This window comes from Plodia interpunctella, chromosome 8, assembly GCF_027563975.2.
Source record: "Plodia interpunctella isolate USDA-ARS_2022_Savannah chromosome 8, ilPloInte3.2, whole genome shotgun sequence".
Taxonomy (NCBI): domain Eukaryota; kingdom Metazoa; phylum Arthropoda; class Insecta; order Lepidoptera; family Pyralidae; genus Plodia; species Plodia interpunctella.
This window is the reverse complement of record NC_071301.1, coordinates 5,350,102-5,377,058: the sequence shown is the minus strand read 5'-3', so window position 1 is coordinate 5,377,058 and position 26,957 is coordinate 5,350,102. Positions and strand designations below refer to the sequence as shown.

Below are 26,957 nucleotides of genomic sequence, written 5' to 3'. Positions count from 1 at the left end.
TTTTAGAAGTTATAATTATTATATTACTCACATACTTTGTCTTAGAAATTTCGCTTCTCAAATAGAATAAGTTCAAATAGTTCATAACCTCATAATATTTCACAAATTCCCAAACTTATTCACCAGTCTTCCGTACGTAATTGAATCAGCACCGTTATAACGTGTTAATTTGTCTGAAGAAACAATTAAATTGTATCATGACTAAGTAGTAATAAACAAAGTACTGTAACAGAGATAAGATAAGATTTTGATGCCTGTTTTTGTTATAGATTTTAGTAGAGGAATCACACTATGTATTTAAAAAAATACATAATTTATTATGGTTTTACGAGAGCGAAGTTGAGTTGGGTCACTAGTTCAATATAAATCCAATGTCAGGATTTAATATTTTCTACTATAAATCACCTGAAAACATTGTCAGGTACTGTAATTGTCGTGTTCGATACGATACACGACCGTATCGAATATTTCTCTATTAATTAAGGACAAAAACAACAGGATAAGTTGTTAACAGAACAACGTGGCGTACCAGTAAAATATAATTGGAACTGCAATCAACTCTGAAATAACACAATCATAAAATCTTTCGTACCGTGAACAGAAAATCAACTTGTCAAAAACCGCCGCTATTACCGTATCATAAAGATGCAGGGAACTTGACATGCAGTTGGCTGTAACCAAAGAGAAATATATAAATAATGATTTTCAAATTTCTCTTATCGTATTGTTTCATTATTTAAAATTCTGTGATTTTTACTCTTGTGTTAAAGCTACGAGGTCCAGGGTCCACTGTCCCACAGTTTCTTCTCCATGTCAGGTATTCGTCATCCTTAATTGCTAAATATTAGGCACGCATATCATCCTTGACGTCATTAAGCCAGAGCTTACGTATAGGTACACACACATAATCAATTCCCTTTTGCACATTACAAAACTCGTGCACGGAAATGTGAAGCCTTCTCCCCCTCTCTCCTTTCTAGCACCCCTTCCCCCATCGCCAAGAAGACGGAAAGCGTTAAGTGCCCGGAAATTAAGCTGCGTCGAATTACTTGCAGCTTCTACCTTAGGCAAATGTATGTACATATGTTGTTAATGAATACATTTATTTATAGAACTTTCTAGTTAGGAGATAAGTTTACACAACGCCTGAATGTCGTATTTACCCTTTCCACCCATCATAAGCTTACAGAGTGCCTGTATTGTTACAGTTTTTTACGTTAAAATTTGTGTTAAACAAAATAATTTAAATTTGCAATTAATTCATAACTCAGGTACATACAAAGTCAATTCTACGCATATTTATAGATAACATAGGCACAAAGGACAATTTTGTATTATGTGCAACAAAGTCCCGGGGGCGTAGCTAGTAACAAAAAATAACCAACTGATTTCCACTTTACCTCCATTTCATTCGTCGCATGACAACCTCATTGTAATAATTTATTGCCGTTTCCTGGTGGATGATGAGATCATCTGACGGTAGTAGATATTACTCAGAGAGGCGAATAGATTGGTTCCGATAACTGAATAGCAACTTATCTGTTCCATTATCTGGATTTATTGCATCTATTTACGTGACATGTGTTTCCGCCCTATAATTTGACCACTCCATACTCGCCCTGGATGTCGTAAAAGGTAAATAAAAGACACTTAGCTATCAAGCTAAGAGACAACAATAGTTTCCTCTAACAGGGTTAACATTATGCAGGCGACCGGTTATAAAATCACAGCTGAATTGTGAGGTTTATTTTTCACGACGACACTGGCCTTCGCGGCGTCATGTCACAACGCCAAAGGAAATTGGGAAAACGGGAAGATGAGACAAATTGGATTCATAGTTAGAATTATAATTATTGTTTCTTGTGGTTTTATCTGATATTATCTGGTCCAGCTTGATATAAGTTCTACAATAGTAACCCTTGGTTTACCCTTTCGGGGACAATTATGACGTTATTTTAACTCACTAAAAACTCAGATGAAACAGCCTACGTTTAAATAAGACTATACATACTATAGTATATACATACTGACGAAATTGATGCAGATTTGTACTCAGTATGTAAGAAACGCATTTTACAACGTCATGCAAATGTATGCTGCAACAAGAATTTGTATAAAATGATTAGTCGAAATATCGTATTCCATATCGTATCAATTTATAAACTATTCAATACAGAAAACAGATCCGTTGTGAGTGTGGTGAACGCTGAACTAAATAAAGTAGAATTAGCCCCATTACATTATTCAATAGGTAAGGGCTTATTGGTACATTTGGGATATAAGTAGAACAGCCGCTGAGGCTGCCCATAGATGTATTACCAAGTAAATATTATTAAACACGGACCAAATATAGAGGACTATATATAAAGACTTGGTTTCCTTGTCTATACAGTTACAATGAAAGGTGAACAGAATTCACGTGAAGATGCCGGGGCTTATTTCGTTTTCCGCTATAAATGTGAAGTTTTCCGTATAATGACGAAGTCATGGCGGACCCGCTTATCCGTCTACCTCAGCCACGCATATCATAGGGACTTGGATAATCTAAACTTTAAAATACCTACTTATGAACCTTTATCAAACGTGTAAAATTTTTATAGCAAACTAATTAACTCATTCTACCGCTAAGTATGCTTAGGTTAACGAACAAAACGTATTTTTATTCTGTACACTTTCATACGACCCTGTTTAAACCCTGGTATAATACCCAGAATAATTAGGACAATGTAGATTACAATTGTCGTATTTGCTGGCGGTACGCAGAGTTTAAACTCAGTTTTCACCAACATGCTTTTATTGTTATTACTAATTTATTGCACTTGACTTCGCCCGTGTGAAAACTTCTTCTTATCGTGTCGACTAGACGAATCAAATTTGTCAAACCGCTGACACCTACATCACTAGCTCTAGCGTCATATTTGATGTACCTCTATATCTAAAGCGGAGTACCTACTAATTCCATGATGTAAAGTTCCCTTTGATATAGGTGTGAAATATCGACGTAGGATAAACATAAAACGTAGGACACACAAAAAAATTAAAATTGGCGACTTTCATATTTACTTGTATTTAAGATATTACCGTGGATTTTTATTATCATTTCACAATAATAAGAATAAAAAGCTTTGTTGCTCAAAAAACACAAAGCTTTCCATATATTTATGCAAAGTATTATTACAATAGAAACGCAATTCTTTTTATGATCGCACGCCGCCGCCTACGTTTACTACACTGAAAATCTGGTTTTATATTCTTACATTTTTATAAATATATAATGCAAAATTCCCAATGTTATATTTTTACGCCTAATCACTTGATCGGTAGGAACATAAGAACATCGTCTTACATTTGACTTAGAATAGAAAAATGTAAGAGTCTTTCTATTTCCTCATCACACGTACAATGTGAGGCTTCACACAGAATAATTTCACAATGAATTTCAGTTTGTTACACGTATTGACCCTAAAAACATTACTGTACTTTTTTGGCAGTTGTGTAATGGAGCCTCGGAGCGCATCGGAGATCAGATTTATATCATTAACAACAATAAAAGTAATGCGATTAATTTTAGTAGATAATGTAAAATTTATAACAAGTATTTGAAAAATTGGGATTGGCATATTTGATTGATTTTTTCTTTACCAAAGTTGCCTAAACTTTTTTTTTTCATTTATCAATTCAAAGCGAAACGAAAACTCGCAAATAAAAAGCAGACTTTATAAGGTATATCGGTACAGCTAGTTTTCTGGTTTCCAAAGTCAGAAGTTTCACATAATGAAGCCGTTAAAGAACGTTCAAGTTCCAGCGACCGGCGCCAATAGTCGACAGGCAGACCAACTAACTTTGTTAACAAACACTTTGTTTCCTGCTTATTAAAAACTCTAGTTTATTGAACGTAATAGACCCGTATATTACGTGAGTCTTTACGGGAATTCTTACTCTTACTCTCGTTTATTTTTTCTAAATGTAGGTAATTAAGGTAGGTCTTAATTTTCGACATAATGTTTTATTGTTAAATAAATAAATTGAACGGTCGACAGAAGACGCTCGAATCGCGGTCGCGATTAAAGAAAACTTGAAACTCCACCGCGCTTTGGATGGATTATTGTAAAAATGAGTAAATAGCACTTAGGTATACTACGTACTTTTAATATTTTTTTATTGGTGCAGTTATTTGTATCTGATAATGATGCTAATTAAGCTGGTTCATATACATCTGATTACATTTGAATATGTATCCGCTTACCTAATTTCCATATGATAATTACTTCAACCACTATTTATTTTGCTTTTGACGAATATTTCACGAAAAAATAAGCTGTTCAAAACTATATAAGGAAAAATAACACTTAATTAAAAATTTATTTGACTGTTTAAATATTTTACAATTTTCGCACTTTATTTATACATTTTTTTCTTGGACAAAATAAAAATAAGAACATAACATAATGAACAGACAGTTTTTATTACTTATACAATATTTATTTTTATCTCTGTTAGTTTAGTACCGCAGTAGATATTCCACAGAACCCTAAAGAGATTGTGGATGACCATTATCGCCTCTCGGACTAGAATACGACCGAGTTTATAAGTCTGGAGGGAAAACTGCGACTTTATAAAATACTCCATCATGTCTTTATGATCAGCGTGCTTTTTATTTTAGTTGGGTTATGAAACTTTTGCTGTGTTATGTTATTTGGACGAAGTCGTAATTACGTCTTTCTATTTTGACCAACATATGTAATATTTTCAGGAGTTGCAAGTATTTTCATACAACTATGTGTTAAATATGATTTATCTAATAAATAATATGGACAAATAACACAGATTGAGTTAGCCCCAAAGTAAGTTCGACGCTTGAGTTATTCGATACTAGGCAACGATATTGGTATATTTATAACATTCAATATACAGGTTAATCTGAAAAAGATAACTGGAGACCGGACCCGGGACGTCCAGTGTAGCAGTTCGGTATGATGACCATTAGGCCACAGACTGAAGTCGTCATTTTACTTTATATATTTTTTCGAACCTTATAATTTAATTACTAAAGGTAGATAATTAAGCCATAAACGTTTCAAACCTTTTGAATTACTCAAATCAGATTGTGTTGTCCAATCAGTAGCTAAAAAAAAAGTGTATTTTCTCGTTGAACACAACAAAACTAATCAGACTTCCACTCCAACTAATTCTGGCTGAAAACGAGTTGTTAACAACTGGTCTCGATAATACTTATGTCTTTGGATCTCACCTTTTTCTTAGTTTCTTAGTTTGTATAATGCATAGTTCATAATATTTTCTCAAACATCTTTAAAGTAACATGATCATTATTCATGCAATAAGGTCAAAAGGGGAATTCCCCTGTCGTTACGTTACCCACGTCAAAAAGTTAAAAGCACGCACGTAATTGAGTGTCAAATTCACGCCTAATCCGATCTGCGGCGGTAACAGGTACGAGAGCGGCGAAATGAGAACAATTAGAGGGTTTCGGCGTTTTATTTCACACAGAAAGTTAACTGGCGTGAAGACCCTTGAGCATAGATTAAAGAGTATGTACATACATACCAGTTCGCTGTTTTTACCTGACTTTAGTAGTGTCACGTTCTTATTTGCTCTATTGATGTCAAAAGATTATATTATTATATTCATATTGGGTAAGATTTCGGATCAGCTTGGGAATATTCTATACGTAGTGTTATAAATTAGTTAAAGATATGTGGACATTTACATCGAATCCGTATGCAGCTTGCATATACAGCAATATTGTATCGAACAGTGGCTACACGCGTTGTGTAGAATTCCATAGAATCAGTGTTTGCAAAATTCTGCATTTGGTGTCCACATTTTCGTAAGCTTTTATATTCGAACGGATCTTCGGCTATTCGGCTATCGATATATCATCACTATTGTAAGATCACACTTAAACATTTATTCAAATCTTTCTTATTTATCAGCAATTACAAGCACACATGTATTTTATACATTGAGCCGTATGCAAAGATGAAATAAACATGTCTATCATTATACTTCCATTTTGTTGTTATTTTGCTTCGTGTACTCATTAGATCAAACAGAAATAATAACACATCTGATACAAAATTTTGTTGGTCACTTTTTTTTAAATATATCGTATGTACTATCTTATAACAAATATCTTATAATAGTTTGCAAAATAATTAGTCACATTTTGTAAGGAGTCTTAAAATTTTTTATATGTAGAAGTTCCCAAGCAAAATAATTAATTAACAATACAAAGTAATTTAACGGCGGTATAAAAATTCATAAAGGCCCCGACACATAGCAATTTAATTTAATGAGATAAATCTAAAGAAGTTCCTCTGTGTAATGGGGGTAGTTGCAAATTCCGGTGCGGATCAGTAGGCCGTAACGCGGCCCTCATTAAAATAAATTAAATGGAGACCACCTGTGATCTCAGACACTTTTCAAACTTGTTTAATATCTAGTTAACGGCAGACGCCGTTTGTTTTGGCGATGTAAATTTGAATTTAATATTCTAATTTCAACTTATTTTTACAAAAAAAAAACATCATTTCGAATGAATCACTCGAAAATTAAAATCTGATTATGTAGTAAAATCGATTAGGCTTGTTTAATTTTACAAATAATGTTTGTTATGTCAGTCAGACAACTACAAATTTAGTCAGACTTGCCTATATATTTTATTTAATGAAGTGCAAGACAATACCTATAATAGCACCGATACTGGGCCACTGTTTTGGAGCGTGGCCAAAGCTGTGGTCGTTTCACCTGCTGTTGTACTTTCATCGATCAAAAGTACAGAATCAAAAGTATTTTCTACTCTGTTAAATGTTCAAGTATATTAGGATTTTATTATATGATAAAATCCAACCAAAAACATGACTATGGATGTTTGTTGTCATTACATTTTTATGTATTTTATTAAAATTATTTACATGTCGATGTTGTCATATCCAGACTGGTATAAAAAGATGTCAGATCTAGTTTAGAGCCAAGCTTCTAACTCTACAAACCCTAACTTCACATACTATTTACCTTAGGTAAAATACTGACGAAGCACTTCCATGCCCCCAGATCTACTTTCAAAATAAGATGACATATCGTTCGGACCAAAGCTTACCAAGCCATAAGGCATTTTTATATAAACAGTAAGTGGGAGGTATTGCTATCAAAGATAATATTTATTTTGTATCACTGCAAAAATGTGCTTATTCGCTAGAAAGTGCATCGTTGGGTGCAATCCGGGAAAGCTTTGATACCCGCCCTCGTGTCACCGTCCGCCGGCCAAAGGGAATCGCATCGCGTCGCATCGCATCGTATCGTCTCTCCTCACTCATGACTTTGAATGGATCACAAAGGATTTATTTGTTTTTTCTCCTTTCTTATACAGTGCAGGTACTACAGTTTCACTCAACTATTTTTGTATTGAAAAAAGTTCTTTTTAAATTCTCCTTTCTCTAAAATAGGTGCGAAAATAAAATTTTTAAAAATATGCAAAAATTACGCTATTTTGCATTGTGTGATTGAGGTTGAGTTTGGGACGTTGTATAAAATAATGGTTGCCATAGTTCAATATATTGTTAAATCATTGTCTCTGCTCAAAATATGATCCCGCTTCTAATTAGTTACAAAATAAAGAGTGCCCTACAATCCTAGTACTACTGTCCCAATAACGTATTAATAGAACAATCGTTGGCAAAACAGCTGTTGTGATAACATATCCACGGAGTGAGAACACGAGATGAAACGCGACGCGAGCCCAGTCAATAATAACGCTACGTTTAGTGCATTTTCAGTGCATTTCCCTGAACACGAGTGATGTTTGCGATGTGTCGCGCGGAGTAAACAGTGGCTACGGACTTGTAATGCGACAGCTGCTAGCTGAATCCCATTGTTCCAATTCCACTACTTTTGTTCGCAAAATCTCCGCTAAAAATGCTGCATCAGGGCGAGTACCTACTTTTAGTACAGTCAAAGGCTAAAACTAAGGCTTTTTTATCAAAACAAATAGATTTTCGTCGTATTTTTGTTATAACAAAAATTTGAAATGATGAAAAAAATATGTTTGTAATCATTAAATATACTCTTGAATATACTTAAGTACATTTGTTTTCTGATAAATCTCTCAGTTGCTTTCTCCTCACGAATTGTAATTCTTCTAATCCTACACCATAAATCACTCGGTCCATTTGTGAAAACTTCAAGATTCGATCGATTATTTTCGAGTTTATCTCCTTTCAGTGGGGAGTATTAGTTTAACTAGCTTTGTACCGCGGATTCGCAGCTCTTCGGGATGCTAGCCCTCATTAATGTGGTTTGTTTGATGGTAAACCCTTTATTATACAATCAAAATACATACAAAATATGATCGTATCATATAGAGAAAATCATTTTCAAATCGGATTCAACTCAAACAAACTCTTAATTACCAATTTTATTTTTAAATTGATACATAAAATTATATAGATAAGTAGGTATGTATTTTGAGGGTAAACAACGTTAACTAATATCGTCGATTTTGTTAAGATTTAAATTAATGAAAATTTTAATTTACTGTTTTAAATTAAATTTATTTTGATTTTAGTATAAGTTTGATTATAATTAGTTCTACTAAAAAGTGCTTCAAAACATTTATTATTTGACCTCGTGGATTGTACTTCCTAGAGTCCATGGATTAATACTACTATAAATTACATTGGCAAGTACTTATTAAATTGTCGAGAGCGAATTTTAAAGCGGGGTTAATGCAGTTTCTTATTTTGCAGGAATAAGAGACGTGACAGTCGTATTAATGGGATTGATTCTTCACACGCAAGGGGTGCTCAGAAATTTCCAACCTCCGAAAACAACTATAAGAATTGGTGAGGGTATTTAATTTTTATTTATTCTACTTTTCGCCATTTTCCTCGTTATTTTTATGATGTTAATAGAGGTTATATTTTTTTTTATCTCTTCGATACATGTTTCGCACAGTATCCACATCACTGTTTTAAATAAACAAATAAAAACACTTATATAGTTTAGGTAAGATTAGGTAAAATGGCAAATTTGGAATCGTATGTTACTATAATAAAGGGAATATAACTCAGCACAACTTTTGTAGGAAGACTATATTTTGTGATACTAATTGTTGTGTTCTTTATTGATTGCTATTAGGAGCTATTTTTCCACGGGACACTATCAGCGAGGTTGTGTTCGCTTCAGCTCTCGCCCAGGCCAACATGGAGAGTGAGCGTTATAACTTTGTGATGGCTGTAGAGTACTCTCCTTACGGCAATAGCTTCACAGCCTCTAAAGCAGGTTTGTAATTGTTTTTATTATTTGAAATACAAATTAGTCTCTAACTAGATTTGTTTTATATAGATTTATTTATTAGAATCAGAGACCAAGATTTTCTAACTATTTAGTATTCTTAACTCCAGAAATGTTCAACCCGCGTAAACGCAACGCGGTGCCATGCCAACTACACAGAAGAGATCCTTACCACACAACTCGGCCACTAGTCCAAGGAATAAACACACAGTTTAGGAAATAAATACTTATATATACATTTTATAAAATGTCGAAAACACTATCAATAAAATATGACTAATATATAATATGACTAATAATGTAAGTCAATCAAGAACGTAACGTTTATTGAAGTTAAATACAGTTATATAATATAAATACAATTGAATAATCGAAGTGACATTCAATTCTCATGTGAATGAATTTCTATATTTTATTTCTTATCCTATTAACAAATAATTTAGTCATAGTCAAATCATATCTTTTCACGAGCCGAACCGTAGACTAAAATGTATATGTTTATGTTTTTAGTTTAAGCGAATCCTGGGCGCTGACGCTTTATTACTGCGGATTACGCTCATTACCTGAGTTCTCAGTCTACATCAGAATCAAATTATTAAAATTCATATAACAATAAATGAAATTATTGTTATGAGTCGTATAATAACGTGTTAACACGACTTTTAAATGCATAACAATAACGTTCAATGTTCACTGAAAGCTCACAAAATACCCTATTATCGAGTAGGTATCGAGCGGTACAATACCGCAAATTCAATTGATCGTCCAAATATAATCCAATGAGTGGAATCCTAGTTGAGGTACAAATGCGACAAGGCAGTGCGACGCCCTGTATTTTCCCATTTCGTAAACCCATATAACCGTAAACTCATCTAAATCCCGCAGATGTGGCGTGTGGCGCTACAGTAACTTAAAAAAACATAGCCGATCCACATATTGCCTCAGGAATTATTTCCTGGTGCAGATTACACTTATAATTTATATGTCGGACGGTGATGATTTGATGGTGACGCCATTTGTTGACGGCGACCGCAGTCAAGACGTTATTTATGTTCATTCATTCAGTTCAATTTGTTATTTAACGTTCACTTTTGTTTTGTTCATTCTATCACTCCGTGAATCAGGACGAGTGTAGCGACGATCGGGGCATTCTGTCTTGTGCTTCGGTCGAAACACGTTAAAATCGTGACTCCAGTCACACCTTAATCACATTTATTTTTGAATAGAAGATTAACGCTTTTGAAAGTTGATTGTTTTTTAGTTTGAATATTAAATAAGTTATTATTATAAGAATATTAAATGAGTTAACTTAATTATTAAATAAGTACCAGTCTTGAAGTACTTGTGTTTTATTCAAAATGAGCGGAATTGCCAATAACCTGGATGATGGAAACCAGGATGACAGTAGGTCTTCCTGGCCGATTTTACCAAGTCGCCAAGCTCGACTCGTCGACTCCGAGATGCAGTGTTGTCGTTGTTGCGTCTTGCCGTATATTCTCATACACGCATAAGGTCGCATCGCGTCGTGTTGTAGCCCAGCGCAGTTAGAACGCCCCGGGTAAGCGGCGACGTAACATTGTCACGAGTAACGATATCACCGCGATTCACATTCCCGATCATTGCGTTTTATAAAGTGGATAGTTTTCACTCTATTTGATAGAAAATTGATGATTTTTCACTCGCTGTTAAGCTCACTTTAATAGTGTTTCAGGATTTTGAATGTATTTGATAGAATGCATGCATTGGAATGGAATTTCGATGTGTGAATGAGTCCATTTCAGTTTGGTCGTGTGAACGAGTCCAATTTAGTTTGGTAGCCAACTAATAACTCTGTAATAAGATTCCCGTGATTTCTTAACATTTGTATACAAAACTTTAAAAATCAGTTTATCTTTCTGCAGATTACTCACTAATTATCCATTGTCTATTCAAACACCTTCTATTTAATATAATTGAATCACGAATCCTTTACTTATGCTTTACTTATAAACCGTCTTCAGATTTAATTTATCTTTAAATGATATTACACCCAACAACAGAAATCATTTTAAAGAGCTTTCATTACAAGAGCAATATCTTGTGAATTTTTCATGCCCTGATAAATGTCTGTCTTCATTTCGAATCGAAGTTCACTCTACAACTTTACGAATATCAAATTTCACTAAAATTGCTCTAGTAGCAGCTGCGGTTTCGCCATGAAAGCATAATGTACATGTACAGATATAGACTTTTGTGTTTATAATATTAATATCTGAATTTTAGCCTGCAAACTTATCGCTAGTGGAGTGGTCGCCATTTTCGGCCCGACTGATGCGACATCTGCCGCCGGGGTTGCAGCTCGAGCCAGGACCGCTAAAATTCCACATATACAGGTTTGTTTTTGTTGATATTTCTTTTAAATAGACATAAACTCGCAAATGTGTTAAATCACAATAGTAGAATAAATTATGTATCAATTACTTTACAAGTGACAATTCCACCTGCTGTAAATATGATGAAACGAAGCAAGAAAAATGTATTTTTCATTTCTCGTACTCAAAAATACAATCTGCGATCTAAAGAGTTTCTAAATAGCCTGTGTTAATTTTAAAAAATGTCTCTGTAAAACACTGCCTGACTAGTGACCCGCGTGTTCCATATTTAAAATTTTATATAGACTATAGGCAAAGAATACCTAGTTCTAAATTCAAACAGAACATCCTTCACAATACCAGGCAGTATGGCGGCCGCCCCCCGCGCGCTCCTTGCAGCCGCCGAGTTCGCCCAGCATCAACTTATACCCCGAAGCAGTGGCTCTTTCTAAAGCAGTTGCCATTTTTATAAAAGACAGTGACTGGAGCACCTATACTCTGTTGTATGACGACGATCAAGGTAATATGCAGATCATATAATATTATTATATAATATCTAGATTACCCAAAAGTTGTAGGTATCATTTTGATCATTCAAAAGTAAGGTATCATAAGGTAGAATGTTGCTTGGGTGAAATTAATTTGCATGTACTTAACAATCGATTGATATGTTGTTTTGTCGACAAATTCAATTAGGTAATCAATCAATTGTTGTTGTGTATTAGCACAATACACTTGATTCGCTAAGTACTTTTAGGCCTCAGCCAAGTAAGTTAAGTAAGTTTTCACGGTCCAGAAAAATGACATGTCCTATTTAAATAATACTTTTGATTTTGGAATTTCAGTATAGTTACTGAAATTCCAAAATCAAAAGTATATATATAATCAATATCTTATTGAACTTGTTCAATATATATAATCAATATCTTATTGAACTTATTAGTGCAATCTCTTGTATAAGACTTATGATGTATGAGCATCAGTTGAATTATGATGATGAGCAGGAATAAAGAACTTTACTGCATTATATAATTATATACAATGGGTCAATTTCCTCCCTAGGTCTTATAAGGTTTCAAGAGATCCTGAAGCACGCAGATCCGGAGCACAAGTGGCTCGTGAAGAAGCTGACGCCTGGAGAAGATAACAGATCACTCCTCAAGACCTTGAAGGCGACAGGAGAAACTAGGGTGGTGTTAGACTGCGCCGCAGACAGGGTGCTGGACTACTTGCGACAAGCCAATGATGTCAAATTCTTCGAAGATTATATGGTAAAAACGTATTTTTTTATCGGGTTGTTTTTTTTTCTTTTCTGTTGATCTATAATTTTGTAGTTAAAGTGAACACACCTTTAATTAGAATTTTATGAAAGTAACTCTTTAGTTAGCCTGGTTAAGGATCATTCTCTCTTTTTACTACATGTTTTCTCTCATCTAAGCACATTCCTGGTTTCTTGCTCGGCAATGGGCGTTCGAAGTTCAGCATTCGCTTTCCTACTTCTTCTTATTTACTCTAACGATTTTCGAATAAGTAAACCGTCTAACTAGTCAAATCATAAACTTGTTTATTAATGTCAAAATCAAAACCTAAAAATATATGGACTTTGTACGAGTTCAAAAGCATTCCAATATACTGTAATAAGAAAAAAATTTGCTTATTATAAAACTGATAAATTATAGTGAAATTGAATTATATATTGTTTGATTATTTAAATACCGTTTTGGTATGGATTTTATTTTTTACCCTGTCAATTAGCCAATTTTTCCCATAAGTCATAAGAGACAAACCGAAAACACGCGTGTTTCTCGAGACGCGTGTAAGAAAAAAACCGTTAAATTTTTAAAGATATTTTTCTGATCGTCAACTCTGAGGAAAATGCGATTATTTTTGTTTGAAAATTCGTAATTGTTTTTTAATTTAATTTCAGAGCTACGTTCTAATGAATCTAGATGCTCACACCTTAGACTTACAAGAACTCAGGAATGGTATGTCAAACGTCACCTGTCTGAGAATATTCGATCACTCTGATCCGAAAACAGAGGCCCATCTCCTCAACTGGCAAGCAAGAAAGTCTGAAGTGCAAATCCCAAAAAAAACACAACAAATAACTGTAAGTTAACTAGTATAATAGCTAGATACTCGTATAACACTAGTTTTTAAAATATAAAATTACACACATCAATTAAAATAAATATTTGTACACATTTAGGTAGAAGCTGCCTTAGCAAATGATGCAGCTAGACTTATAACAGACGCTGTAGAAAGTGCTCCAGAAGAGTTTAAAATAGAAGCGAAAGAAATTGAATGCGGCTCAGAGGACCAATGGGAGATTGGGGACGATTTTCTGAATCATATAATGACGGTAATGGCTATGTAGTAAAAGAACAAATGCGCGAAATTATGAAAAATAGACTTCAGAAGATGATCTGTACTACTTTGTATATAAAATAGTACTTATTATTTTATATACATTTTGTTACTGTTTTATGCAACTTCATCTCTCATTTACTTTTTTTTTAGAATCCAATTGTCGGAATCACAGATAAAGTAAAAATCGACAATGTAACGGGAGACCGAACGAAATTCAATTTCGAAGTAATGGAACTTTCTAACAGTGGTTTCAACAGCATCGCTAAATGGGACGCCGATGCTGGGCACTTCAACTATGCGAGGTCAGCCAACGATGTGTCTGATCTTTTGGCGGAGAAATGGCAGAATAAAACTTTTAAGGTTAGTTGAGTTTATTACATAAAATTACCAATTGAACTTTTGTAATCAGTCTAAATAATAATAATCCATTTTAAGGTGGTGTCTCGCATTGGTGCCCCATATCTAGTGCTTCGGAAACCTAAAGACGGAGAAGAACTGACAGGAAATGATAGATACGAAGGGTACTCAAAAGACTTGATACACGAAATATTAAAAGAATCGTTACACTTGAATTACGAAATTGAAATCGTGCCAGGGAATGGATATGGGTCATATAATAAGGAGAAAAAGAAATGGGACGGTCTTGTGGGACATCTTTTGGAAAGGGTTCGTATTTTTTACATATTTATATTTCTTTGCATTTGTACCTAAGCCTTCGTTACTTATTCTTTAACAATAGTAATTTTACTTTCTTACTCCTTATTAGGTTGTGTACCCACATACCTCTAAAAGTCAAGAGTTCCTTAAGGCTACAGGGGTGCTTTATATAACGACCAATTTAAGTCGTGAATTTAGTCCAAAAGACCTTTGTACATTTATGATATCAATAAATAAGTCTCCTTTTCAATTTTTTTTAAATATAAAAATCTAATATTACGAACTCTATTTTTCATAAAGTGTAGGATACCTACTACAAACAAACCGGCAAAAAAATTATCGGTGATATAAATATTTAAAAATTCAAGAGATTTTTTAAATAAATTACTGATATTTTTTCAGAAAGCAGATTTAGCTATTTGCGACTTGACAATAACTTACGATAGAAGGTCAGTGGTAGACTTCACGACTCCATTCATGACATTGGGGATAAGCATTTTGTACTCAAAAGCACCGCCCGCTCCCCCTGAACTGTTCTCGTTCTTGAAACCATTTTCTGTCGACGTGTGGATTTACATGGCTGCCGCATATTTAATGGTGTCTTTGATGCTTCATTTATTGGCCAGGTAAATATATTTTTCTATATTCAGAAAGTGAGAAATTTCTTTATATGTTACCACTAAACCCCAAAGTGCGACTACATCTGGGTATAGCTGAATTTTTTTAATTGAATAATAATTTACAGATTGGCTCCAAACGATTGGGAAAACCCCCATCCCTGTGACAAATCACCGGAGGAACTGGAAAATATATGGCATATCAAAAATTCCTGTTGGCTCACAATGGGGTCCATTATGACACAAGGCTCTGACATCTTACCAAAGTACGTATTTATATAGCAAACGCAAGCTGCTATCTAGAAGTAAAAGTCAAAGCAATAATGGTACTTCTCGTATCATATTCTAAATTAAATGATTCTAAATTATGACCACAACAAAGCGAAAAAATACCTTCTATTCAAAAATCTTAACTATTATTTTAGAGGTTACTCCACGAGATGGGTGTGCGGTCTATGGTGGTTCTTCGCGCTGATCATGTGCTCGTCATACACTGCCAACCTCGCTGCCTTCCTCACCAACGCAGCAATGGACGATTCCATAAAGAGTGTGGATGACCTCGCCATGCAGACCAAAATCAAGTACGGAACTGTCCTGGGAGGCTCGACTTACATGTTTTTTAAGGTATGTAGTTTATTTAGTATTAATTATTAGATTTTTTTCCATATTTGTAGGAAAATATTGATCTAATAAAGTAAGTCAGAATGGTGAAATCATTTTCACACGATACTATAATTTAAAAATAGGATTGATTTAATAATACGAGTATGTGAGTATGTAAAGGAATGAAAAATACGTGTTTTTTGGGTTAATAAAATAATGTTGATTTTGGAAAATAAATATGTATGTTTTTAAATTTTAGAATGTTTAAAAAAGGACGGGTATTTTTGAATGAAACTTAATAAAGTGTCTAAAACATAGGCAGGCATTGACAGGTCAATATTGACTAATAAGTATGTTCAAATTTTAAATTGAGAACATCCGAATGTTATTTCCTTTCAAATTTAGGAAATCAAATAAAATGACATTTTGAGTTTAATAATTACAATAACATGAAATAAATTAATTCTTTACTAATTATAATATTTTAATTATTATTAATTACGTATTAATTAAAATTAATTTTTCCAATTTTGACAACATTTGTCAAAACTTCAAAATTTAAAAATACAAACAAAGACTAAAAGGTGTTTACGTATTTCAAATATCAAAATGCTTGGAAGAGGAACTGATGAAAATGTTTATTACAGAAATCAAACGTATCCACATATCAAAGAATGTGGACCGCTATGGAGTCAGCGCGCCCTTCAGTATTTCTGAAGAATAATGACGAGGGAGTGGACAGGGTTCAGAAGAGCAAGAGACAGTATGCATTTCTTATGGAATCTACAGCCATCGAGTATCAGTTGGAGAGGAAATGTGACTTGATGCAAGTTGGAGGTTTATTAGATTCTAAAGGCTACGGAATAGCTATGCCATTTTGTAAGTTTTTTTCTAAAGAAACTATATGAATTCTTTCATAATTAACTTCGACCCATTTCTAATTAAAATATATTTTGTTCTATTTGTTGTTTCTTGTCAAAACAAAAATAAATTTGTCTTTTGAAAACTTGTCAATTTTCTAACATCTTTCAAGGATCAAAAAAATACTAAAAACACTAAATACATTTTTAAAAAAACTATATTTAATATCCCTATATTTGAGCATAGTTCAACAAAAAAGAAACAAAATGCATTTGGTTCTATATGTTGAGATATAGTACCGCATACCAATTGTTATTGGTTGTATTGACAAACTAAGTCTATTATGTCGATATTGTTTCAGTTTCGTCATACCGGACGGCCGTGGATAACGCTGTTCTGAAACTAGCAGAGAGTGGTAAACTGGTTGAGCTGAAGAATCGGTGGTGGAAACCTGAAGTTGAAGTTTGTGTGGTAAGTTCATACTTTATAAATATTTTTATACTTATACGTTAACACATTCCATGATTGTGTGATCGATTAACTAACATAAACACAAACTTTCGGATTTATATAGAGCACGTATTAAATTTAAACTTACGTCTAAGACATACATATATTTATAAAACTTTCCAACTAATAAATAAGATGTACGAAAACCTTTCATTATATTACATAACATCATATACATAAGAACTGGCTGACAACAATGTCTGATTTTTATTTCACTATGAAAGTACCCGTACTTGTATTGTCTATAGGTACATAGTTTAGTCCTAATGTAAGCTTGTCATTAATAATTACACTTATTCTTAACTAGCTTTTACCCGCAGCTTCACCCGCGTCAAATTTTGTAATATCGCGCCTTTTAATGAACGCGACAGCGCTTCTTCTTCTGACTTATTTTACAAATATCTACCATTTTTTTATTTACTACTTTACTTTGTTTACCAATTTTCAATTTTCAGCTTTTTATCTTGAAACTTGTATTATAAAGTTTTTACTAATACAATCTTTCACCCCCCTTTTGACCCTTCAAAACGGGGTGAAAGATTGTATTAGTAAAAACTGGGATTGAGGGTTAATTTTCAAAAAAGCCTGAAACACCTATTTCTGTGTGATTTATCCTAATATATTTATTTATTTATTCTTTAATTGTTGTAAACAACTAAAATCCAAATTTTCAAGTCACTAACTTCAACGGTCTAGAACTTTCATATAAAAGTTTTTCACCCCTTTCATCCCCTTCGGTGTGGAGTTTCCAAAAATCCTCTCTTAGTGGTCACCTACACTCCCCAGGGAACCTACATGCCAAATTTCAGCTTCCTACGCTCAGTAGTTTCGGCTGTACGTTGTCTGTCAGTCAGTCAGGCAGTCACTCGGTAACGCAAGAGTTTTATATATGTTGATTTTTATGGATGCATTTCAAGCGACATTGATTTTTCATTGTAGGAATTTTACATGAAAGCCGAAACGGGTCCATAATCTTTTCTTCTTCATTTGTAGTCTGTTGAGGATGGCGAAGAAGGCGCAGCAGCAGAGCTGGGCATAGACAACGTGGGCGGCGTGTTTGTGGTCCTCGGAATCGGCTGCGGCATCGCGGCTGCTATGGGCTTCCTGGAGTTCATGTGGCATGTCCGGGAAGTCGCCATTGAGCAGAAGGTAAGAAACTTTTTTCTTGCAATCGGGTTTGTCTGTCTTTTAATTTCCCCTAGGGACAAATTCGTAAAATAAGTACCTACCTATAAGTTATATAAACAATTGCACATTTTGTTTCTACCCACAAAATAATATACTAAGTAAATCTAATACCATGTGACCATGTCTGAATCTTTTGTTTTTATTGCCTTGCCCGTGGCCAGGGCGAGGCTTTCCTCAATTATCCTAGTGCTCTTTGAAATTATCACAGACCACTCAACAGGTAATATAGCCTCTGGAGCCTGTGTACCAAATTTCATTGAAGCCTTCCAGTGCCTTGATTTTGTGTGATCGACTAGATAACTAACATTCTCACAAACACAAATATAAAGCAATGGCAAAATTTTCACAGATGACCCAATCGGAGGCTTTCTGGGCCGAAATGATATTCGCGCTAAGTTTCTGGGAGACAGAGAAGCCGGTGCAGCACTCGCCACCGACGTCCTCCGCATCATCATCTACATCCAAACACTCCAGGACATCATCGGTGCTGCGCTCAGCTGCTGATTTATTTAAGATGGATTTCTTAAATAAATAGTAATTTTTATATTGGCAGGAACATAATTAATTCATACAAAATTAAGTAAGCTTGAAACCATATGAATGGTATCGCACAAATATATTTGTACAAATTGTTATAAGGCTAGGCAAATTATGTTTAGAATGTCAAGCGGATCTATATCACAATAACCTTAAAAAATAATAATAATAAATAATAGTCAATGTTTGTTGTCTAACGATTTCTATGTCACTTTTCTTGCAAATATTCACAAAGTATTTTTAGCGAGCTGTGTGGAAGCACCTTTACAAGACTATAAATATAAATATATATATATATATATATATATATATATATATATATATATATATATATATATATATATATATATATATATATATATATATATATATATATTAATAAGCATCTTCAAAATTAATAAAAGAAGAGGCAGCTCTAAGAACCGACACGGCTCTGGACTGCGATCGTTGCCGCAGGGGAGATGGGGTGCCGCTCTCGCTCGAGGGGGGGCCGGAGCGGGGCGGGGCGGCGGGCTTGTGTAGCACCCGAGGGTCACAGGAAGCGTTCCACTCGCTCTTCAAGGCTTCTTTGAATGTCACCTGAAAAATAAAATGGTTGTGGGCTCAAAATACGAAAAAATTTTCTGTAATGTAAAGTATGATAATTATTTTATTACAACCTCTACATCAAAGTGGAAACAAAGCGAGTTGAACGTGTGATAGCTAAAAACTAACGTTTTTGCACACTAACTAGTGCAAAATGTCGCTGTGTCGATGAAATAATAGGTAGCTCAAAATAAACAAAATCCAGAACGTACAATCTCCTTGACAGCAATTTACCGGGCATGCATGACGAAATTGATGATGGCGAAGAAAATTCTCCTTGAAAACTCATCCTGATCCAGTACCATGTAAATACCACTCGTGTTCTTCAACTATATGGAATCTTATGAATAGTAGATAGAATCTACGTAATGACATACATTCTCCTTAACAGCGATCTGTCGAGCGTGCATGAGGAAGTCGATGATGGCGACAAAGAGCCCTAAGATTCCACCCAGGCCCAGCACCATGAAGATACCGCTGGTACTCTTCATTTGGAGGGAACCGCCATCATCGTCGCTCTTGGGCCGGTCCTGAGGTCAAAATTATACAAAGTCTTATTATGAATTGCGATAGTTTATGGGAATATTGGAATTTTGGTGTGATTTTCTGTGAATATCGTACTAGGCGACTGAGGAATATCTTGGCTACTGATAGGCAATAACCTTATTCTCAACGAGGGATAACGTCAGGCTGGTCATAAAATCCGAGCCAAATGTTACTTGTGATTATTTCTGTTTTATGTTTTTACAAACATAATGCAGAAATAATTCCATATCATGAGGAAACTATGTGGAGAATTACCCATATATATAGTTCCTACCTTGCAATGCTGTTCATTATCTTCATCTTCCCACCACTTTTTCTCCAAGGCAGTCAACTCTCCAAGCTCTTGCAATGATAAGATGGCGTTATCAATCCATTCTTTGCGTGGATAATCTGAAATATGTTTTGTAATATTAAATTTCAAAACTTTGCTTTGACTTTTTTCATTGTGAATAGTAGGATATTAGACCTTATTTTCTGAATTATACAATTTTTTTTTAAAGAAAATAAACTTTGTACTAATGTGGTACCTGGATAAAACAATTTTTTGAAGTTCTATCAATCCTTAAATCACTTTAAAAATCTTACTTTTTGGCATAGCAATTGCGTACTCCTTGGAGTCTAACTTCGAGCCTACCATCTTCAAGGCGCAGTTCCTCTGTATGTAGTACTCTATGGCAGTGGACTCCATAAAGAATGCATAGTTACAGCTTTCACTGCGGAACACTCTCTCTTTGCCCTCGTCGTTGCTGTTCATGAAGACAGATGGCTTCGCTGAATTCATCACTGACCAAATTTTCTGATAGACAGAATCATTAGAATTCTGGGAAAAAATAAAAATTTATCAAAAGAAACTGCCAGATACAAAAACATTTACATTTCAAAGAACTCAGTCCGGAAAGATATTCGAAATTCAAAAGTCAGAGGAACTGAATTGCAAAATAAATTTCAATTATGTAGGGAAGTTGATTGGTAAAATCAACAGCATTAATCATCTTCTCTTTTAATAAATAACTGCATGTTATCATAACACGTCTTAATATTTATGTTGCAGTTTCCTTCACGATTCAATTCCCATACGTGGTATTTAGATCCGCTATCGGCTATATCTGAGTTGAAAATTATGACACAACCGTGGGAAACACTCTATTTTTTAACAAAAAGATTTTGAATAATAAGGATATTAAAAAAGAATAGTTTACATGTAGTACCTATATGTGTGTAGATGATCCTACAAAATTTAAAATTTTACACGCGACTCAACATTACAGATCTCGTATCACCTACCCAATATTCAGCTCAGACATACCCTACTCTCAGAGTATGAGAAATTGAAATAATTTTTATACAAACTCTCACCTTGAAAAAGTAGTAGGTAGAGGAATTATACACGGCACCGTAGGAAACTCTGTTCTGTTCTGACAGAGTCTTGACGTTGGAGATGTCATTGCTGCGACGGTCGTTACTGATAAAGGTGGACATGTTGGCCGTGTAAGAGGCTGTGATGATCATGGCGAAAAACCACCACACGCCTGCCATCCAGCGGGAACCCACTCCACTGACACAAATGGAAATATTTTCAAATTGACAATACATCTATTAAAATACAATAATCTTTTAATGGCGCTTTTTAACTTGTGTTAGCACTTTTGCCATGTCTCATGTTAATGTATGTATACGTTAAGGATGCGGGATCTGCGGCTGAAAATGCGGCAAATTAAAACATGCTAAATATTCTTGCTTAGCAACAGCATATACCTGTTGCTTTTGAGACTATCGGCGTTTTGGGATCTGAGGCAAAGACTTTTTTGAAAGAATTGGGCCGTCTGATTTCCGAGCGATCCAATGATAGACGCTCTATGTCGTTCCTAGCTCAAAGGCTCTCCTTAGCAATTCAACGCGATAATGCAGCTAGCATTATGGGAACCTTCGGGCCGGGTTCGGCACGGAGTGGTCTCATAGATTAATTAACTTTTTGATGTTGCAGATTTCTTCATGTAAACATTTTGACGAAGCTTCTTGCGGATTTTACTGTTGTATATTTTGACGTAGCTTGTGGCGGATACTTTTCTGTATACGTTTTGAATAGCATGAAATAAATTTGTAACCAATATTTTCTATGTAATAGTTCAGTTGATACAAAAATAACAAATCGTTTATTGACCCGTCAAAAATAACAAATCGTTTATTGCAAGTACGTTATGGCGATATTTTCCATGGAATTGTTCGAAGTTTTATAGTAGAATAGAGTTGGTCGACTATTACTCGTAAACTTATAAAAGCCAACTTCCTTCTAATTTCTTTATATATGTTGCAGTCAAAGCTCTTATCAGGTCAAAACCCTCATTTAACTAACGAAATCAATAAAAACTACTTTTGACTGATTTTCATGGAACACATTTCATCATTCGAGTACTATTGAGCTAGAGCTAGTCTTTGAGCTAGAGCGAGGACGAGCGAACGGAGAGACTGACATTACGAAACTATAAGGGTTCCATGTCCATAGAACTACGGAACCCTAAAAACACAGATCGCATGGAAAATATAATGGGTAGAATTAATACGCTCTGGAAGCAAGAAAGGTTCGAACATCACAGTTATATTTTATGTAAAAATTATGAGTTATTTTTAATTCAAGTCAGTATTTTTGGCCGAAACAGTGTCTTCGTCAAATGAGCTTTAATATTATTAATAGTAACTACTATGGCCTAACATACCGGGGCAATATGTCGCATCCTTGTGTCATAATAGATCCCATAGTGAGCCACATACAGTTATACAGACTCCAAATATTCTGTAATTTTTTCGGGTTTCTATTACAAGGGTGGGGGTTCACCCAATCATCTTGACTCATTCTGAAACGAAATATCAAAGAGCTTTGAAATGTAAATATAAATATTTTTTTGCAAAATTAATATCAAATTTAATAGCAATGAAACAAGAGTTTTAATAAATTTACGAAAATGCCAAATTAAATAAGTGGCATAATGTTTCTAAAGATTAATTTGAAAACGAAATTGAAATTTTCATTTGCGGAAGTTTGCAACTTCTCTTTTATTTAAGAAACTTTATAATTGCAAAAGCGATTTTTTGGCTTTTCTATAAGAAATTAAATTTTATAAACAATATGATTGTAGGGAGCAATAAAGATGGAAAGAAGGAGCACACACGTAATGATGGTTGGTTGGTGGTTTATGGTAATGGTTTAATTTTTACCTGGCACACAACAGCAGCACGAATGAAACTATGATATAAGTCGTCGCTAGGTACAACCATACATCGAAAGCCAGAGGTTTGATGAAGGAAAACTTGTTAGGGTCCTCCGGGGGCGGCTCTCTGAACAGCATGCTAATGCCCAGAGTCATGAACGGTATCGAGAAATCCACCACAGCATTCCTTTCAGAGGTTACTGTTAAATCACAAATTCCCAATTGAGCTCGCTGCAATATAACCAAAAGAAAGAAATGTTTAAAAACTTTATTGCACATAATTTAAAAATTATATAACTGTTGGACTACATACATGTTTATCATACCTAGCTAAAACCTAACATAATAGCATACCTGAAATATAAAATACTTCTCACTGACTTGCTCATTTAAAATTATTGGATATTTACCAAAATAACTTACATGTTCAATCAATTCACCAAGAATTCCATTCCATTTAGACGTTCCCTCAATTTGCTTTCCATATGCGTCATGAGGCGCTCTATAGAACTCATATTCTAATTTGATACCCTTTTTACGGTTAATTTCTTTGAAAATAGCATCAACGAGATCTATCGCGTATCCGCGATAACCTTCTGTACCATTGGGATTCTCAAAATAGTAGGGTTTGCCAAGTCGCGTTACTATCTAAAAAACAAGTTATTTTTATTAAAATTCCGCCACCCCAATTAACCTCTAAGGTTACAATGCTTGCTGCGTTTCCACGTTGATTAGAACCGACAGGTTTTGAACGAAGTACCATCAGAAGCGGTATTTGAATTTATCTTTTTAAATAAATATATATATATATATATATATGAACATTTACAATTCTTGTTCTTTGTCTGTATATTGTGAACGAATGGGAAAACATTAACGAGATGTTTAGGAATTCTTTACCCAAGGAGATATTATGTGAAAAACCAGTGACCTGCTGGCGTATAAATACGTTTATGTATCATTGTTTTACATCACCTTTATAACGTTGGATTTCAGGGCAGAAGAGCGGTCCGAAACGTTCTCATTTATTTTAGTAATTAGGTCAGTTTTTGAATCCCAGAAGCCGACGTTTATAAAATTCATGTCTTGGTTCAACTTCGAGTATTGTAAAACAAAATTGGTCCGTTTTCCTTCATCATCAAATTCTATGTCTCCTGTGAAGCCTTCCCGAAGAATAGTCTAAAAATGTATATATAATTATAACTCGTTTTTACTCCATCCACAAGAACCAAGTACATTTTATTTTTTTAGGCGATCATTTGTTTTTGGTTATGAATTTGAAAAATATAAATAATACCACCAATAATCAAATAATGTTATTGCTCTATTAGTTTTTTAAGGTACCAATAATAATGACGAATTTATTAAACTTCAGTGATACTCACATTTCGTAATGCCTGTCTCAGGTTATCTCCTAGCGACCACGGCACATAATCAGCTCTATTGTCTTTAAAACACAAAGCTGGTGGTTCTTCTAGTGAAACTGCTGAGTAGTACCGTGTACCACCTTCACTTTCCTGCTGCATACTTCTTATGGCTGTTTCTACATGTCTCAGTGCATCTACGAGTAAAGCAGTTTCTAACTGAAAATATTCGTAATTACATATTTTGGTTATTTATTCACTTTACGAAAGTTTGACCATATTTTCAACAAAACTTTGTATTGACAGTGTGTATTTGTTATTGTTAATTAATTTAACATTTTTAATTAATTTAATATTTAGGAAACAAACAATAGTTCACTATACATTCAGTACATCATGTCTATCTATAAGTACATGAAACAGATAGATACGCGCATAAACATAGTTTCTTATTTCTGTGGATATTATAACACAAGTTGTAATCGCTATTAAGTGAAAAAGGTATCGAACTAAGACATCTGTACCTATCGAATTAATTATCTAAATTAAGAAAGTAATTAATTATGCAACGCGACGAGAAAGTTTAAACGGACCAACAATTTCCACAGATCTTACCGTAGTTGGGTCCTTCTCTGGGTTTATTTTAATCTCTTTCCATCTGTCTTCGCTAGCAGTAGTTAAATATAATGTTGATACATTAGCTCTTAGCTCAGGAACTTCCGACAGATCAATTTTATACGAATCTAAATTTGTTAATATGAAACTCTGAAACACAATGGTTAAATGTTCTAAGTCTTTATGTACACTCATTACATAGTGTACATATAACTCATTTGTACACTATGTAAGCCTAGAAAGGACAAGACTACCACTGATAAATTACGCCTAAAGAAGACATACAAATAATTCGTAATATTTCGTAAAGTTGAGCTAAATATTTGCGAACCGACAAAACAAATATTACCAAATATTCTGTGGAATTCTCCACTTCAATTATTTGGTCCATATATTTATTGACGTGCTCAATCTTACAATCCAATACATAATAGCTCATGTGAAGTACTTTTATAACATGCTTCAAAATCTCTTTATTATCTTCTATAGGATCTAATTTTCTAAATATGATTGGCGGGCGATCTTGTGGCCAAGTATTTATTATCTCTTGCAGGCGGATAAAACCTGCAAAAAAATTACAATAAGATATCTTGCTAAAAATCAAGAAGTAAATTGAAAAGTAGTAGGTACCTACTGCTGTCGTCCTCATATAATATTGTGAATTTGTCCCATTGCAAATCCTTGATTAGCCTCGCGAATGCTTTCGATATTACACCGGGCGGAGGGTGATATGAAAACGTGAAAAGATTTTGCTCAATTTTCTCAATTGGTTGCCATCCTAGCGCCAGATGTGTGATCTGGGGAATTTAATATGTATTAGTTATACGTTCTAATTATAGTGTAACAGGAATAAGTGAGATAGGTACTTACATTTAATCTGTTGCATAGTAGACAAGTGGTGTCGCAAATACCATTGGATGGTCTTGAATCAATCAGGGCAACAATACCTTTGTTGCCAGATGTTAGCGGGCACACTGGAATTAGTAAGACAATATGGAAACGGTTAACGTTGCTAAGTAAGATAAATATATTTCTAAAACATACAAACAGTTCTTCATTAATTTTTCATTATAACAATAAAAATTCGAATAAATCTTGACTCTATTATTATAATAGACTTTTATTATGTTAAAAAAAAACAAACTTACTGTTTAAAGCAATAGAATAACTATCTTCAGCCACTGAAGTCATTGTTCGGCCATATATAGCTTTGGTCCCGCTCGTTTGCGAAATAATCTCAAAGGCCTTTTTCGAAATCTCATTCGATTCACTGGTGAACAAACCACCTGAAAACAAAACATTAATTTGTCACTATTATTATCCTTACTTCTAAAACTATGAGGACGATACATACCAATGGGAAAGCTGTTTGTGGTCATAGCGTCTATTCCTAATATTTGATAAAGCAGCAAGGATATTAGTATTTTCAACGGCTTCATTGTTGTCATTGGTATTGTCGTTCTGTAGATGCGAAGCGGCTAACGCTTCAACCGCGTCTGGGGTATTTTTGGAGATCAGTTTTAGGTCACGTTGCTGTGAACGCCGGCGTCGCGACGTTTTCGTCACGATTAGGCATCGGATTCTACTACTGGTGACCGCGGAAATTCCACGAAGATGAATAAACATTTAAAATAC

General features: G+C 34.3%; 2 protein-coding genes across 5 annotated transcripts; one reads left to right on the top strand and one right to left on the bottom strand.

The window, feature by feature from the left end:
* The first annotated feature begins 693 nt into the window (after window positions 1-693).
* Window positions 694-19,279, top strand: LOC128671741 (glutamate receptor ionotropic, kainate 2-like). 3 transcript variants are annotated; one of them, XM_053748474.2, is made up of 17 exons: window positions 694-817; window positions 8,766-8,861; window positions 9,157-9,300; window positions 11,575-11,684; window positions 12,027-12,183; window positions 12,726-12,934; window positions 13,591-13,773; window positions 13,873-14,025; window positions 14,184-14,393; window positions 14,469-14,699; window positions 15,093-15,316; window positions 15,436-15,573; window positions 15,733-15,931; window positions 16,558-16,789; window positions 17,133-17,242; window positions 18,275-18,430; window positions 18,819-19,279. In XM_053748474.2, exons 1-17 carry the CDS (start codon window positions 811-813, stop codon window positions 19,002-19,004), a joined length of 2,745 nt encoding a protein of 914 aa, XP_053604449.1. In that variant the 5' UTR covers window positions 694-810; the 3' UTR covers window positions 19,005-19,279. The 3 variants fall into 3 exon arrangements, with proteins under 3 accessions (XP_053604449.1, XP_053604448.1, XP_053604450.1); XM_053748473.2 differs by lacking the exon at window positions 694-817 and adding an exon at window positions 7,715-7,948; XM_053748475.2 differs by lacking the exon at window positions 694-817 and adding an exon at window positions 8,245-8,314.
* On the bottom strand, window positions 18,342-26,900 carry LOC128671740 (glutamate receptor ionotropic, kainate 2-like). Of its 2 annotated transcripts, XM_053748472.1 has the most exons (17): window positions 26,677-26,899; window positions 26,471-26,608; window positions 26,193-26,296; window positions 25,957-26,119; window positions 25,672-25,886; window positions 25,323-25,472; window positions 24,729-24,926; window positions 24,319-24,522; window positions 23,767-23,991; window positions 23,351-23,574; window positions 22,852-22,989; window positions 21,494-21,692; window positions 20,723-20,957; window positions 20,412-20,527; window positions 19,969-20,121; window positions 19,434-19,585; window positions 18,342-18,479 (listed from the first exon to the last, which is right to left on the bottom strand). In XM_053748472.1, the coding sequence occupies exons 1-17, from the start codon at window positions 26,768-26,770 to the stop codon at window positions 18,470-18,472; spliced, it is 2,718 nt and encodes a 905-aa protein (XP_053604447.1). In that variant the 5' UTR covers window positions 26,771-26,899; the 3' UTR covers window positions 18,342-18,469. The 2 variants fall into 2 exon arrangements, with proteins under 2 accessions (XP_053604447.1, XP_053604446.1); XM_053748471.2 differs by lacking the exon at window positions 18,342-18,479 and having other exon boundaries at window positions 19,362-19,585; window positions 26,677-26,900.
* Window positions 26,901-26,957: the final 57 nt, after the last annotated feature.